This window comes from Achroia grisella, unplaced genomic scaffold (assembly GCF_030625045.1).
Source record: "Achroia grisella isolate CSIRO2021 unplaced genomic scaffold, CSIRO_AGI_Agris_v1 utg487, whole genome shotgun sequence".
In the NCBI taxonomy this organism is placed as follows: domain Eukaryota; kingdom Metazoa; phylum Arthropoda; class Insecta; order Lepidoptera; family Pyralidae; genus Achroia; species Achroia grisella.
In genome coordinates, this window is record NW_026712891.1 from 1,581,768 (window position 1) to 1,597,713 (window position 15,946).

The 15,946-nt window shown below is 32.3% G+C and overlaps 1 protein-coding gene across 1 annotated transcript in view; it reads left to right on the forward strand.

Annotated features, from left to right (window-relative positions):
* Nucleotides 1-15,740, forward strand: part of LOC131845851 (uncharacterized) — a 55,076-nt gene extending 39,336 nt beyond the window's left edge. Inside the window, exons 3-7 of the mRNA XM_059194990.1 lie at nt 5,441-5,557; nt 8,949-10,572; nt 10,833-11,608; nt 14,022-14,151; nt 14,710-15,740. Of these exons, the coding sequence (XP_059050973.1) occupies nt 5,470-5,557; nt 8,949-10,572; nt 10,833-11,608; nt 14,022-14,151; nt 14,710-14,755 (2,664 nt within the window). The 5' untranslated portion in view covers nt 5,441-5,469 and the 3' untranslated portion in view covers nt 14,756-15,740. The remainder of the gene's footprint in view (nt 1-5,440; nt 5,558-8,948; nt 10,573-10,832; nt 11,609-14,021; nt 14,152-14,709) is intronic.
* The last annotated feature ends 206 nt before the right edge of the window (nt 15,741-15,946 follow it).

The following is a 15,946-nucleotide window of genomic DNA, read 5'->3' on the forward strand; positions in this document are numbered from 1 at the left end:
GTGACACGTCACTTTTCTGTCTTGCCTCTCGGGCAACTTTCAGAAGATGCTCAAGAGTCACGGAACAAAGACTATAAACAGTTCAGGCTTCATCATGCAAGACAATGTTCGAGGGTAGCCTCTAACAAAGATGTTCTACACGCATTTTTATATACCTCTGACCCATACATAACAAGTTTAAGAAAACCTTCCAATTAAAAATATTTAGTACTTTTTGATGAAGCAAAGGAGCTCTTGAGTGACTTGTAAGCCATCTTTATAAGAATTTTTGTTTTTTACGTAGATACTTTTACTTATTTCTGTATAAACTTCTTAGGACATAAATGTAAGTCTACAAATTCTATATTTCTTGTATTCCTACATTTTCTATAACTATTAGAAATATTTTTTTACTCACAAAGCATACATTATTTAAAAGTATATATATTTAAGATTATCAGGAAAAAAAATCATGTATATATCTTTATTAATACAGAAGTTATAGATTTATGAGATGAAAATGAGTCAAAGTTCCCACTGTGCGCCGCCTTGTATGACAACAACACACAGACCACAATGTTAGGGGCATATACTGGTAAATACATGGCGGCATACTGCGAGTCCGTGGGGTTCGTCACGCTGGACGCGGAGGAGACTAGGAAAACCGGGAAGCCGAGTTTCCGCGCACCCCCACAGGATAATATCCTGTTGGTCGCGGCATGCACAAGGATTATGTTGGACGACAGGATCCTGAGCCAAGCTGATGCGAGGTGCAGGGACTTGACCGGGGACATATCCTTTGAAGCGTGGAACATCCCAAATATCGAGTGGATAAACGGCGTCCCGGGTTGCGGGAAGACTACGTGGATCATCAACAACTACGACCACAAAAAGGACATGATTGTCACAACCACCGTGGACGCGGCCAAGGATCTAAGGAACAAGCTGGAAGCCAAGACAACGGAAAACACAGGAGAAAGGGTGAGAACAATGGCCTCTTTGTTGGTTAACGGCAAAAGGGACAATACAAATGTGTCCCGCATCCTAGTGGATGAAGCCCTTATGAACCACTTTGGGGCCATAGTGCTAGCAGCAGAAATGGCCAAAGCAAAAGATGTCCTGCTTATTGGCGACGTAAATCAACTCCCCTTTATAGATAGGCATAACCTATTTGAAATTACCTACGAGCGACCTAACAAATCAGCAGGTATTACTAGGGAGTTTCTATGTACTCACAGAAACCCCTTGGATGTAGCGTGTGCCCTGAGAGAAGTATACAACGGGATATACTCGACCAACCTCCGGATTAGGTCGCTGAGGCTCATGGAATACGACAGCAAAGTCATACCATCGGACCAAAGCAGGACTCTATACCTGGTTCATACCCAAGCGGAGAAAGCAAAGCTAATATCCGAGGGATATGGAATGGACGAGGAGTCTAAAGTGCTGACGATTCATGAGGCCCAGGGACTGACATCGGAGAGGGTTATTATCATCAATACTAGAAGTAAACCCTTGGAAGTGCATGGCAGCTACTCTCATGCCGTGGTAGCCATCACCAGGCACATAGGCGACTGCGTATATTATACGAGAAATCGAGAAGACGCAGTTGCTCGTTTTATACAAGAGGCCGAAGGCGCGACTCACTCGGACATTCGTGAGTACTCACTGCAGATGGCGATTAAAAATAGAGACAGGGCGATTGTTGATGCGCTGATTGCGCTAAAATAATCAGCACATAGAAAACCAGAACAGCTGATGCATCGTCGGGGCGCTTTGGACTGGAAAGGCCGGAACATGCTCGCTAAAAGTATAAATAAAAAAAAAAAAAAAAGAAAGGAAAGGAGAAAAGAAGGAAGAAAGGAAAAAAGGGGAAAGGGAAGTGAAAAAGGGAAAAAAAAAAAAAAAAAAATTGCCGAATTACGACAAAAAGTGAACTGTGAAATTAAACAATCAATAATTAAACAAAACCTGGACTATAACAAATAGTGAACTTTGAAAATAGTGTTAAAATAAGAATTCATATAATTGTATAAGCAGTGTAAGAATTCATAATGTGTATTGTTACATTATGAATTCTTACATTGCACAATGTAATGAAAACTGTGAAATTAGTAGTAGTGTAAGATTTATATAATTATATATGCATATTGATAAATCTAATCTTCCAAATAAAGATGGGTGACACTGCATGTTGTCAACTCACCCGGCCGGCCAGCGGTGGTTCTGGGCCAGACGGATAAGGTCTGCCTCGGTGTCACTGTTAGGCAAATTGTAACATCTCGTCCGTGCCTTTTTTAATTTACTTTAATATTATAATATTTATTTAATTAAAAAAGGCACGGACGAATATATCTGTGGAAAAATGTATTTAAATATATAAAAAAATATTTTTATTTTATCTGAACATGGTTTACATACTAGTATAATTTATGGTTAATATTAATCATATGTTTCACTAGAAACTGGCATACTTTATATTGTAATAACAGTGATTAAACTTGGTATATGTACACATAGTAGTTGCAGTTTTTCAGACAACGAATTTACAGCTGGTTCATACCCGTCCGTGTACATACTAATACTACACATTTTAATAATTTTAGGCTGAAAGCCTAAAATTATTAAAGCCTAACTAAAAAATAAAAACGGAAACCTTTTGCTACATCTTTGTATTTACTAGTATACACGCTTGTTACTACATTTTAGGCTCAATATCGAAAACTACACTACTACTACTAACATTAAATTGCGATACTCGCCGCGCTGAAAGCACCCCATCGTTACTTTGCGTAATTGCAAGTATATTCGTTTCCCAACAGTGTGGATTGTAAAATTGTATACTTATATGGAATCGAGAAGGACATAGGTTTTTTTTCCGGTCCATACTGATGTATGCCAGTCACGCAGACGAAAACCAGTAGTTAATAATAAGATTGATACAGTGTTCTATTTTACGGCTTTACTACATGGTAGCATTTAGTAATATCCTGAAACATAAAATTGGATTAAACCGCTATAAGTCTATTAAGCATAACTGAGACTGGAATCTAATGTACTTGTAAATATATATGTATGCCGTTTTCAAAAACCTAAGAGGTTTCTAAGAAAATTAAAAAAAAGTATGTAATTTAATTAACAAGGACAATATAAACAAAAGGAAAATTAATAATGACATATTTATACAAATAATTGAAAAAATATTAAAGATAAAATAATAGACAATATATAAACTATATAAAAAAGCGCATCGTCCATAATATCATAAACAATAGTAATAAAGAAATGCCAATTATCCGTTCTGATAACCTCAATATTAATAAGAAACGAACAGGCCTTTACGTTATTGAAAACCTTGTTGACATAAACTTGCATTAAATTGATTCTGATATTAAAAAAATAGGTTTCGATTACACAAGAAGTCACCACGAGCAAGGTTCATTGTTACGTGATTACGATCGAAGCATGTCTCGATTAAGACCGACAATAGTATTGACATAGCTTGCCGGATTGCTTTACAAATCAGTTACGTTAGTATTGTGGTTTAGTTTATCAGTAGAAATTCATCTATTGAAACATTATTTCACTAACCTTAACTTCTTTGGCCTTGGTTTTTCCCATTACTTGAAATTAACTGTTCTATTACGCCATTCAGTTTCATTCATCAGCAGTTCATCGCAGAATGCATCACGTTGTCCGCACTAATGCGTTACCATACCTGAAAACTAAGATGTCATATCTCTCGTATTATAAAATTATAACAATATACACGACTTTTTCAATATCTACCTCGGGAAAGTTATAATACTTATTTCTAACGTCTAAACAGTACTTTTTTGTATGACATTATCTTCTTTGCCTTTTATTCACATAAAGGCATCTATCATTAGCTGATCATCATTACGTCGAAAATAATTTGCTAATGGCTGACTTTCAAATTACTCCTAAATCAATACAAATTATATTAATTGTTAGTTAATGTAATAAATAGAATATTGAATACTAAGTATTAGTAAATTACGATGTGTGACATAGGCAATAAATAAAACGGTGTCCCAATATTTTGTATTAAGCAACAACCTCCAGACCAGGCCTATTGAATATTTAATGTTAACCCACGAAAGACTGAAAATAGCATGACGGAAGACAAATATAGGTGCATTGAACATTTGTATTTATCTCCAATTGACATTAAATTTGTAAAATCATTTTGCGAACTGCAATGCGATTTTGTAACAATATATATAGAATGCTATTACACTTGGGCAAGCCATTGATGACAAGTTGGATGTAGAAATTGTATTTGCAAATAGTGGTGATCGTAAAAGGAGATGGACAAGTTATGAAACCTGACAGTACTTAATAACTTTGACGTACTTACTCATTTGCACATAGTACAAGTACATTAACGGATATAACATGCAAACTAAATGACTTCCAATTAGCAAGCAAGTCAATAGTTTCAAAATAGATATTTTCTTGAAATGTATCGTTTTATATTGGACAGAGATTTGAGAGAATATCTTTCTTTTATTTTAAACGTATTCGTTATGTTATTTATTTTCCACTAAAAAAGTAAGATTATTGATGTTTTTTCTAATAAGAAACATGTATTTTTTTATTTGCGTGGAAGTACTTTACTTAATTGTTTATTCTATTCGTTAAAATCATCAGAATCACGAGGTAAAAAACACATTTTTTCTAAAACATTTAAAATAACTGTAACAAATTTGAAAAACAGAATAAGATTAAAAAGAGACAAAAAGAAAAACACCAAAAAAATAGTTCACAACAATAACTGAGTAATGAGAAAGTATTCACACAATTTTCAATGAACTGATGGAAAATATTCATTCCGATGATAACTCCCGCATATTTCATATCGTGTGTGCTGCTAACATGGTATGGCACTTCCCAAAATTATGCATACCAATGACACTGGGGAGTATCATTCGGTTATACGAAATGAATACAAAATATTAACAGCGAAACTTATTACGTACCAAAATTTAACAATAATGTACAATATAGCAAAATATAACAACTTCAAAAACATGGATTTTTTATATGTGAATAATATGCTAACGGGCCACCAGATGAAAAGTAACCTAAGAAATTATATAATTATAAAGTACCTTGTATTACCTTACCGTATAAAAAATAACTATATACTAAAATATAACTATGATTTCTTTTTATTTCTGAGAGTGGAAGGAATGTAACCTCATCATACTTTGCCGGTAATCATACGTTCCCATTCCAGAGGATTGAAATATTATGCTTCGGTACCCTAGAATAGATCACTTTCCAACCAAAATATAGTTCAGAAAGCTGCTTTGCGGTTGAAGGATAAAAGGTAAGTAGCGCAGGGTATTTATCTTTTGTTTACAGCTTTGTACCACTGGAAAACGTTATTACACTGTATTTTATATTTATTAAGTTCACATTTTCATTGTTTCAGAGTGATACAATGGTATAAACTGAACAGAGATGCGGTGGTTCAGAAAAGGCGAGCCGCCGCGGTTGCTAGCCGTGTCGCCCGAAACTGAAACGCGCACTACACGCAGGTCCCGAATTGGTGAGTTTCAATCTCCACCTAAACTACACTCCGTATTTTTAATATAATATAATATAAATACAAATATGTTAATTCAGTTTAAAATAATGAACTGCTTTAAATTATTTTAATATAGCTCCGCTATATTTTGTCTTCTGAAAAATAAATAGTAGAAGTATCATTTTTTAAACTTATCATCAATGAACCTTATTATAGATATATTAATTTTTAAAATATCTACTATTTCACCGTTTTTTTTTTACTTTAAGCAATACATAAAAACAATTTCACTTTTATAATATGAGATTAGGAAAACAAAACAAATATTTCTATATTTTTATTATAAATGTTTTACCCTCTCGTCTATGATCGCCCTTAGTATCTATACAGTCCTGTTCATTTCGGTTTCATGATTGTCCCATTCATAGGAGTGAGTGCGATTAGAGACAAATACAATGTGATGAAAAAACACTGCTGTTTGGCAAATATTTTGGTGTGACTAATGTCACTGTAAACAAAAACTGTAAAAAGCAGACAAAATATAATATAAGAAAAGTTGTTTCCAACATACCCACTGTATATTATACACTCTAATTTAAAACAATATGTCCCTATATAATATGTAATTTTATACGATTCTCTTATGAATCTTTGGTACGCCTACAATAACAAATAAACTTATCCATTATCTGAGGTTATATCTAACTCAAATATTTTTATATGTTTACCCATATCATGCGAAGACGACATATGAGATTTCAATTTTTTTTTATATTCGTGTAATTGACTATTACACAAATAAAACAAAATTGATTTTAAATTGAAGAATTTTTCTGGTATAATTTAAAGATACGGAAGTAGTACATCTTTGTTTTTTAGAATGGCAATGATTGACTACGGACGACACATGGCCAACGTGATATACTGATCATGTATATAGAAAATGGCTGATTAGCATGATAGCTACATTTTGAAAAAAAAATCTAAATTAATATTCTTAAAATAAATAGCATTGTACTGCATTTGTCGCGTATAGTGTAAATTAATATTGAAATAATATTTTTCTGAATAGAAAGTAATTTTATTTTATTAAACAACTTAAAAGTCAAGTACATAAACAAGCCTAATGTTCATTAATAAGTAACTGAATTGACCTTCAATACACCCAATTTGTTTGCATAATTGACCTAATAGAGTTCTTGTTCTTAACCTGAGATATAAAAAACTACTGTACTGCAAGAATTAAAAAAACTAGAATTTTACGCAATGTTTCCAAATATGCTATTGGTTGTTATACTTGACATAAAAATATCTACTAGTATTCTAATATGCAAAAATCATAGGCTAATGTCCATCATTAAAAACAAAATTGGAAAGAGATAAAAAAAATAAGTTCACTTTTGCAATCGCGGAGATTGCAAAAGTGAACTTATTTTTTTTTTGGGTTAATCGAAAAACCATTTGGCACTGGAATTTTCAAGGGTGCCGTAAACCTAAAGGAACGAAAATAAAACAGTCATGTGTTAAAATTCTGAAAGAGAGTTCAATTCACAGTTCTCTGCAAATTCACTGTCATGTCTCAAAATGAAACACAGCTTTGCAAACTGATTGGCGGCAGAAATAGGTGAGGAAGAGGATTTGTACAAATTCTACCTCGGTTATTGTTATAAATACGACCCCTAATTGATAAGTTATCTGTATTAAATGAAATTAGGTCAGAGTCGGACAACCGCACCGCAGTCGGATACAATCAGTACAATGGCCGGCTCTGAAGTATAGTACCTACGTGTACCTAAATGACCTAAATACAAATATGATACTTAGACTAACTAACTATATATAAGAATATATTTGCCTTAAATTAAGCACAGTTACATTTAAAGTTATTGTCATATGACAAAAGTATTATTAAAGACATTTATTCCTAATCATACACTAAACTATATCGCCCACTTCCTACAGTAATCTAAGCTTAAACTCAATTTGTGTTGGCGACCAATGAAATTAACGATGTCTTTAACACCTACGTATTGAAATGTACATTGCTTTGTTTCCCTTTGATACATAGATAAAATTATGTAACCATATTATGTGCATTTCATAAGAATATTATTACTTGAATACTAACAAAGTTGATTACTCTTTTAATTTTAGTTCCTTCTTCTTAAACATAATTTCTAATACTACTAAGGACCTATTAAATAGTATTCCATAGTTTAGGAGGAACAATCAGTAAGTATTCAGTATGTATGTAATCCCACAGAATAGTTATTACTACTTATAATTTAATAATTTGCTTAATAAAGCAATAGCAATATCATAATATTTTTTATTAAGGTCTGAATCTACAAATAAAATGCTTTGTATAATTTAGATATATTCCCCAAAAATAAATTAGCCATCGTAGTAGCTTAGTCAATGCTGCATTAACCGAAGAATAAGCAAGAATTTAAAAAAATCAGTACTCACATAATTTTCACTTACAAATTACAAATAGCAAATATTTATTCCAAACCCAGTCAGTCGTCGATCAGTTTATATTGAATTCATTAATATCATTTCATATAAGTTATAACAGCAATATCATAATTTAATTATGGATAAATTTCAAAAAACATCTGTTTCAATAAATTACAATAATTTATATCTCATATAAGTTTTATGAATTTAATATTAAACATTCAAAATTACAAGAAAGTATTATAATTTTAGTATACTTAATATACATAACAGAAATGATTACAATGAGCACTGTTTTGCTATAAAATCATTACAGGCGCAAAAACTTTGAAATATTGTGAATATATACGATACGTATATATATATATACATAGATTAAAGAAAGAGAAGTAAGAAATTTGCTAATTGGTAAATTAACTACTTTTTATAAATATATACAGACTTGAATGAAATATAATATGTGTAATAAACAAAGTACAACTTTGTACAAGGTGTAATATTGTGACACTATTGAAATAATAAACGAACGATGACGAAGTTATCGCGAATTTAATGATCAAGTTGGAAAATTAATAACTTTATCAGATTGACTTATAGCCTGTATTTAGACCTATACTCGGACCCTCGACTCTTGAATGATAAGAATGTTTTTCTAATGAATATTCATGGAACTCAAAGTAAAATTATTCATATTTGATAATAGCAAGACTGTATAGAAATAAAATAATGCTTCTAGACAACTCGAACAGTGGTAATCGTATCAATATTTATTTTACGTAACCCAATTACAGTAGGTACAATTTAAATATTTTCGATCGATATTGGATATATATCATTACATACAGATATTAAATATATTCCTTAATTATCTTCTTAATTTTTTTATGTTTAAATTGTAAGTATACTTTCTTCTTCAACTTCATCTCACAAAGACATTAATTTTATATTTCAGATGTATCGCCTGCGCGCTATCCTCAGAGAAAAAGTAGTGGCAGTTCAGTGGAAACCAACTTCTATAATCTAAATGATCAAGTCATAATAGTCGAAAAATCACCTCATCGAAAATATGGTAGTAATGTTGACACCCCAATTACACGTCATATATCGCTACAAAGTGGTCCCACTTCACCGCAAGATAACTACAACGCTAGTCGCAGTAACCGCGGAGGCTCTTTGGAAAAAGAATACATGATTTATCGAGAAAAACGCAACCCATTACTGGACAAAGTAAAAAACACAAAACTGTCGTGTTTCAAATCAAATGGGCCTTTAAGACATGCTGATGATGCTGCATCTACATCTGGAAGCGATTGCAGTGGATTTGGACATATTGACGATATTAATCAATGTCGATACGCTGCTAACTACCAAGAAACACACATAGATTTAGATAATCAAAATCCGTGGGTTAAAATGCCAAATTACGACGATGATGTATTTTTTGCTAAAAGTGTGACTAGTCCTGTCGAATCTAATTGGAGAGAAAATAAATCTTTCTCCAATAGAGGTGCTAGATGTTATAGCTCTGGATCGGAGTGTGACCGCTATCACATTATACCGAAAGTAGGAGCAAAGCTTTCAAAATCTAGTGATCAAATTTTCAATGATGATTTTGAACATTATGATGATACACCTGTTATTATAAAATCTCAGAAAAAGACTGATAAATGTAAGATTAAAAATGAAAGAGATACAATTGGACCAAGTTCCTGCCTATCTGCTAAATTAAGAGCAATGTCAGATAGATATTTGAAATCGTCTACAACTAAAATACTATCAAAATTATATAAACAAAACGAGGGAAATGAAGAAGTAAATGGCAGTAACGATAATATTTTAAAATCAAGCAGTAGTAATAAAAAAGCTAAAAGACGAGGTGGTGTTAAAGCCAAACTGAGAAGCTTTTCATATGGTGCATTACCAGGTTTAGAAGAATTTCAAAAAGGCCATAATTCGGTATTTCACGATGATGTTTATCAGGTGTTTTGTGATGACGAGAACGCATTAATACAGGATTGCGAAGATGCTGACTCTGGTATCCTAGTCAACGAATCTGCAGCTTCTTCGATATTTGACAGTGACAGAATCTCATCTCGATGTGAGAGTTCAGCTTCACATATAAACCCGGTTCCCCCTTGCCATGGTAGAAGTGTATCAGGAGACCAAAGTTATATAAAAGTAAGAACTTCTGGTAGAAAGAGTCGAGATAGGAGTGATTGTCCTAAACCTAGGCCGCGACATACCCAAAGAGCTTTATCATTAGACCGCAAAGAAATACTTAGGCGTATGCCAAAGAATAATATCGATTCCGAACCTCAATATTTACAATTGACTGAAAAACAAAAAATGCGACAAAGGGATGGTAGTCAAGATTCTGGAATTCCTCCTATTCCACCTTGTAGAAAATCAGATAAAGACAAGTCTAACAAAATACATTCAGAATTTAAAGTGGTTAAAATATTGAGGAGAAATCCATCTGACGAATTAGGCATTTTTATTGCCAAAACAAAGCTATCAGATGAAGGTCATATAGGATATCTTGTTGCTCATGTCGTACCAGGTGGATTAGCAGAAAAGTAAGTACTATAAAAATTTAGTTGCCATAGTCACGTACTATTACTTACATTAAAAGGTATTTGTGAAGCCTAAAATATTTCTTCTCACCTATTTATTATTAATTATGTTTTTAGGTTTAACAATCGTGCTTTCGTGTTATTTAATTAACATCACGCTACCACTTCTATTTGAACCAAGATAAAATCCATTTTATAAATAATACACAGCACATATTTATTTATATTTTTTTCTAATATTAATATGTGTAATTATTTTTCAGAGAAGGCACTCTTCGAATAGGCGATGAACTACTCAACGTTAACGGCCGCCGTTTACGTGACCTCACTATGTCGGAAGCCAAGGAAGCACTGAGATCAGGTTCATCGGAAATAGATATTGTCATTTGCAGGCAACGTGAGAAACCACAGACAGACGCAAGACAAAGAGAGCAATCGCAACGGACTGCTATAATAATGCGCGAAAGTTCTGTAGATTATGAAAATGCAATAATATTAGGAAAGGAAAAACGTGTAGATAAACATGACGTCAGGATAGATCGACAGCGAACACAGGACGAGTCAGCTTGTAATCGCCGCGCGCTATCAACTGCGGACGAGGCGACCGACAACGCACCCGGCGCACACACACACTTCCTCAAAGGCCAGAACGCAAGCTACAGCAGCATGAATAACAAGCTGCTCCGCCGGCAAGTCGTCAGTTACAGTGGCGCGAATAAAGACGGGCTCGCACTGAGCTGCGCCGGTGATATCGTGGACGTTGATGTACCTGACGGTGTTTCGGAACGGATTAAAGAGAGAAACAATAGTGGAAGTGCAACACAAACCCCTAATGCGGCGAATTTCTGTACACTACCACGTAAACCGCGAGCACCGACGCACACTTATCATACTATAACGTTTGAGAAAGGACAAGGAAAGAAACCACTCGGCTTCACCATTGTGGGGGGACGCGATTCACCCAGAGGTCCACTCGGTATCTTCATTAAGAGCATCCTACCACAAGGGCAGGCAGTCGATAATGGCCAATTAAAAGCAGGTGTGTACACATAACTGTATTTATAGATTAGATAAAGTTATACTGATTGTAGATTCTGTAGACTTTGAGGAATGCGGTATGATAAGGATAGGAAGCCGTATTGTAGTCAACGAGCTAGTAATAATAATGCGCATAAAAGTATTAACTTAGTATAGAATTTTAGTACTCATTGTACGCTACGCTGAATAGATATCATACTTGACATGAATATTTATTTGAGGTTATTTGAGACTAGTTGAATTTAAATAGAATTGAAATAGATATATATTTTTAGTAACCGATTGAAATAAAACAAAACTAAATCTAATGCGAACCATATACAGCTGTGGGAAAATATATATATAGCACATAGACATAGAGACGGAAATAATAATAATTAATATTTTTTTAACGAAATATTTTTTATGTAATAATATATTTTCTCATATATCTGCCACATGCAGACACCCATCAGTTACATTTTTATTAGCTATTAGTAAACTATACGTAGTTGCATAAAGCGATGTGCACTCCGCGGTTATATGTAACTGAATTTTACATTTATATTATTAAAATATGTTTAAAAACGGATAAATAGATGAGTGGATGTTACTGCCATAAATATCTCACAGTTAATTACCAACATTGATACAAATGTTATCATAAACGGCATAATACTGCATTATTAATGTTCATGGTCGACTTACTACTATATGTCTGTTCTGTAAGTATTTACATTGCATTTGGAAGTGCACACTAATGTAATGATAATATATATACACAATTGTTACTAATAAATATAATATAAATGTCCTAATATTATAAAGCGAAAGTAATTATAATAAATCATATATTTTCACGAACGGATCTTAAAGTGAATTGATAATTCTTATCTCGGGGACGAATACAAGCTATCTATATCTGAAAACAAACCGGACGAAATTACGGTAATGGCTACTAAAAAAAGGACTTATAACCTCCATAATTAAGAAAAATTGTATTTTTTTGTATTTGGGATGATAGAAAGCATATCCTTTTTTTGTACCGTAATTAATAAGAGGAAAATAACTAAAAGATATATTTATCTTATCTAATTCAATACCTGACAATGAATGAAATTCTCTGAATATGAAATGATAATCATTGTTATGATGTATGAAAAACATTAAATGAATAAAAAATATTCATAATATATATAAATATATAATTTTGTACAATGATTTGCAAAGTGTTGTTGTTGGTTTATATGAATAATTTTACTTATATAGGTAACAGTTCTTTATAATAAACTAAACCACAAACAAAATATATTATACATGCCTATATTTATTATATATTAATAATAAATATAGGCATATATGGTGTAATTATATAGTTTCATTGTTTATGCAAATTGTCATACTTGTTATTAAATTTATTGTTTTGCATTATACCTAACATAACAATATCTATTACTAAACTAAATTTGTTAATAATATCCCTTTAAAGAAGGTTTTGAACACGTTTAAGGAAACAAGGATACTAAAAAGATTCTCCACTGTTGAAAAGACTTTCTTCTACTTAATTCTTATCGGAACAAAGTACCCGTTTAGAAATATAATTATTATGTCAATATTATCAAATGCCATAACGAGTGAATTTAAATGAATTTCACAAACGATTGGTTTTTTTAAAAAACATCTTATACATTTCTGGTAGTCATGAGCCAAAAATATTATATATTGTATTTGGAAGAATTTAAAAAAAAATACCAACACCTCTCAATTCATTTACGCCTATTACGTTTATTTTTATGATTTTATAAGCTGACCGTCATCCTGCTGGTAGATTGTAACCGTCGTTTATATGCATGTACCATGGACTACGGACATCACGTTAATAAGTGACGCCCAGGATACCACTTATGGGTTGTGTATAATATTATTGTCTTAAAATAAAGCATAAAAAGCAAGCTGCATGGCGCCTGAAATAGGTATCTAAGCAGATGACATCTTACTAAATCTGCCGCGTGCGTGAATAATAATATGGTGCCAAAAAATTTTTGTAAATTTTATACGTAATTTTTGCGGATGAAGGAATATGAAATTTCGCACACTTCATTAGTTTATATAGAGATGAAGAGAAGGATACTATTTGTTTTTCAATTACTTATACAAAATATAATACATAAAATTAAAAAATCATAATAATATTAAAAAATACACTACCATGTACATGAGACACACACGCACTCTTTTGTTTATTGTTTTTTTTTTTCTTTCTTTGGCAACAGGCTAGTGTTACCTAGCTAAAAAATTGTTTATTGTTAAAGTTTGTGTTCAATTTGAGACTAGATTAAAAGTTTTTGTTTTTAGTATTATTTGTTTACCGAATGTTAAACTACGACCACTAGTGAAATAAATGATTTAATAAGGGTTTTAATAATAATTTTCAGGTGACGAGGTGTTAGCGGTAAATGGACAAGCGTGTCATGAGTTGGCTCATATAGAGGCTCTCGCACTGTTTAAAGCCGTTCGTAATGGAACTATCGAACTGAGAGTCTGTAGGAGAGTTAAGAATGCACAGTAAGTATTTTATCTAAAGAATTTGACTGTAGGGATAGTGATAAAAAATTATGAGTTGTATGATAGGCCGAAAGGTCCTGTATGAGTATTTTTTTATTTTATTTGTAATTTATTTGCATATTTTTATGTAACTAAACTAAACGACTGGTAAACAAGGTGACGGCTTACCCGGCGGTAAGTGGGAATCGTCTCCCATATATATATATATATATATATTAATGGCACCATGCAATCAGGTCTTAAACTAACACCCAGGCTACCTCTTATATTATTAAGTTGCTATTCCAGAGCACTAAGATGCCATGGCTTCGTACCCTGTAATTTCACTGCCTTATCAAGATGCCCAAGCAGATGAGTTGTTCAAAATATTGCCTAGAATTTTTTTATCGTGAATCTACAAATTAGGAAAATTGTTTTTAATAATTCAAAATCAATATAAATAAAACTTAAGATACCAGTAATTTATGATAGTATAATTTTATAGTTTTAATTTGATATTCCATCAAGTTTACACCCATTTGTTGATGTCAATAATTGATTTTTTCTTTTCAATTCCAGATCTGCCAAAGCGAAATCCTGCACGGACTTACTGAACGATGAATAGTAGTTGTGTTTGTAATAATAATAATGACTATAAGTTACAAAACTATTTAATTATGCATGTTCACGTAGCCATATTATTAGGACAGGATTGTTAACACTGCAATTTCGGAATTAAATATAATTATTTTGTAATTTCATGTTGAAAATGTGACATGTTGTACTCATAGTGCAGAATTTATTAGTTGTTTACTATAATATTAACTTACAAAAAATTCTTAATAGTAAGTTAATATATATACATACTGTTGAATCTGCTATAAAATAGCTAATAACTTTCTTTAAGACCATTCATAAAATACGTCCATAGACAAGGCTAACCGTTTACCATCAGATGAACCGTATGCTTGTGCCACCTACGTGGTATAAAACAAAACGTTACGCGTTGAGAGTGATAAATTGTGACACTATATGTATTAACAAAAAACTTAAAAATGTTTCCAACTTCAACTGTTTAATATAAGATTTACATTGTTTTCTTAACGATTTAACACTCGGTTACAAGTGTAAAATTGTTAAATGTTACTAGGGAAGTAGAATTGTCACAAATTTAACAAGAATGGGGGGGGGGGTGAGATTCCTGTGACGTAATTTACGGATGGCACCTTTGCAAGAGAACGCACCTCCTCCCAAAGCCGTCGCAACCTAAAAAATAAAATTAGAAAAAGACGTTTCCTATGTAAAAGACGTTTCAAATGAATCCTATTTTCATTTCTTACATACCAAGGTTCAAAACTAAACGATTCCAACTACACGTTAACACTAATTGAGTTAAAAGTATGATGAATTCTGAAAATTAGTACAAAAAATTGTTTTAATATTAGTTTATTTTGTGTGATGTTTATGAGCGGAGGGGAGGTGCAATAAATTATCCCGATTACTGAACAATAGCATGCTTATGCGTGATCAAATTACGAATCAATTGAATTAGATGCATTATGACATATAAAAGATCTTACAAAATGTAATTTATGGGTAATCATAACAAAAGTACTAGATACTTATTTAAAAAATTTCCAAGACTTACGTAATTTCAACTACATAATGTCTTTTTACCGATATCACTACATTTTGAAAGGTTACGACACATATATAATCTAATGTGAGCACATATAATATAGGTAATATAGACGTAGAGCAAAATAGTCTGACGATTCTTTAAACGTGCCATTTTTATACTTGTGCACTTAATTTT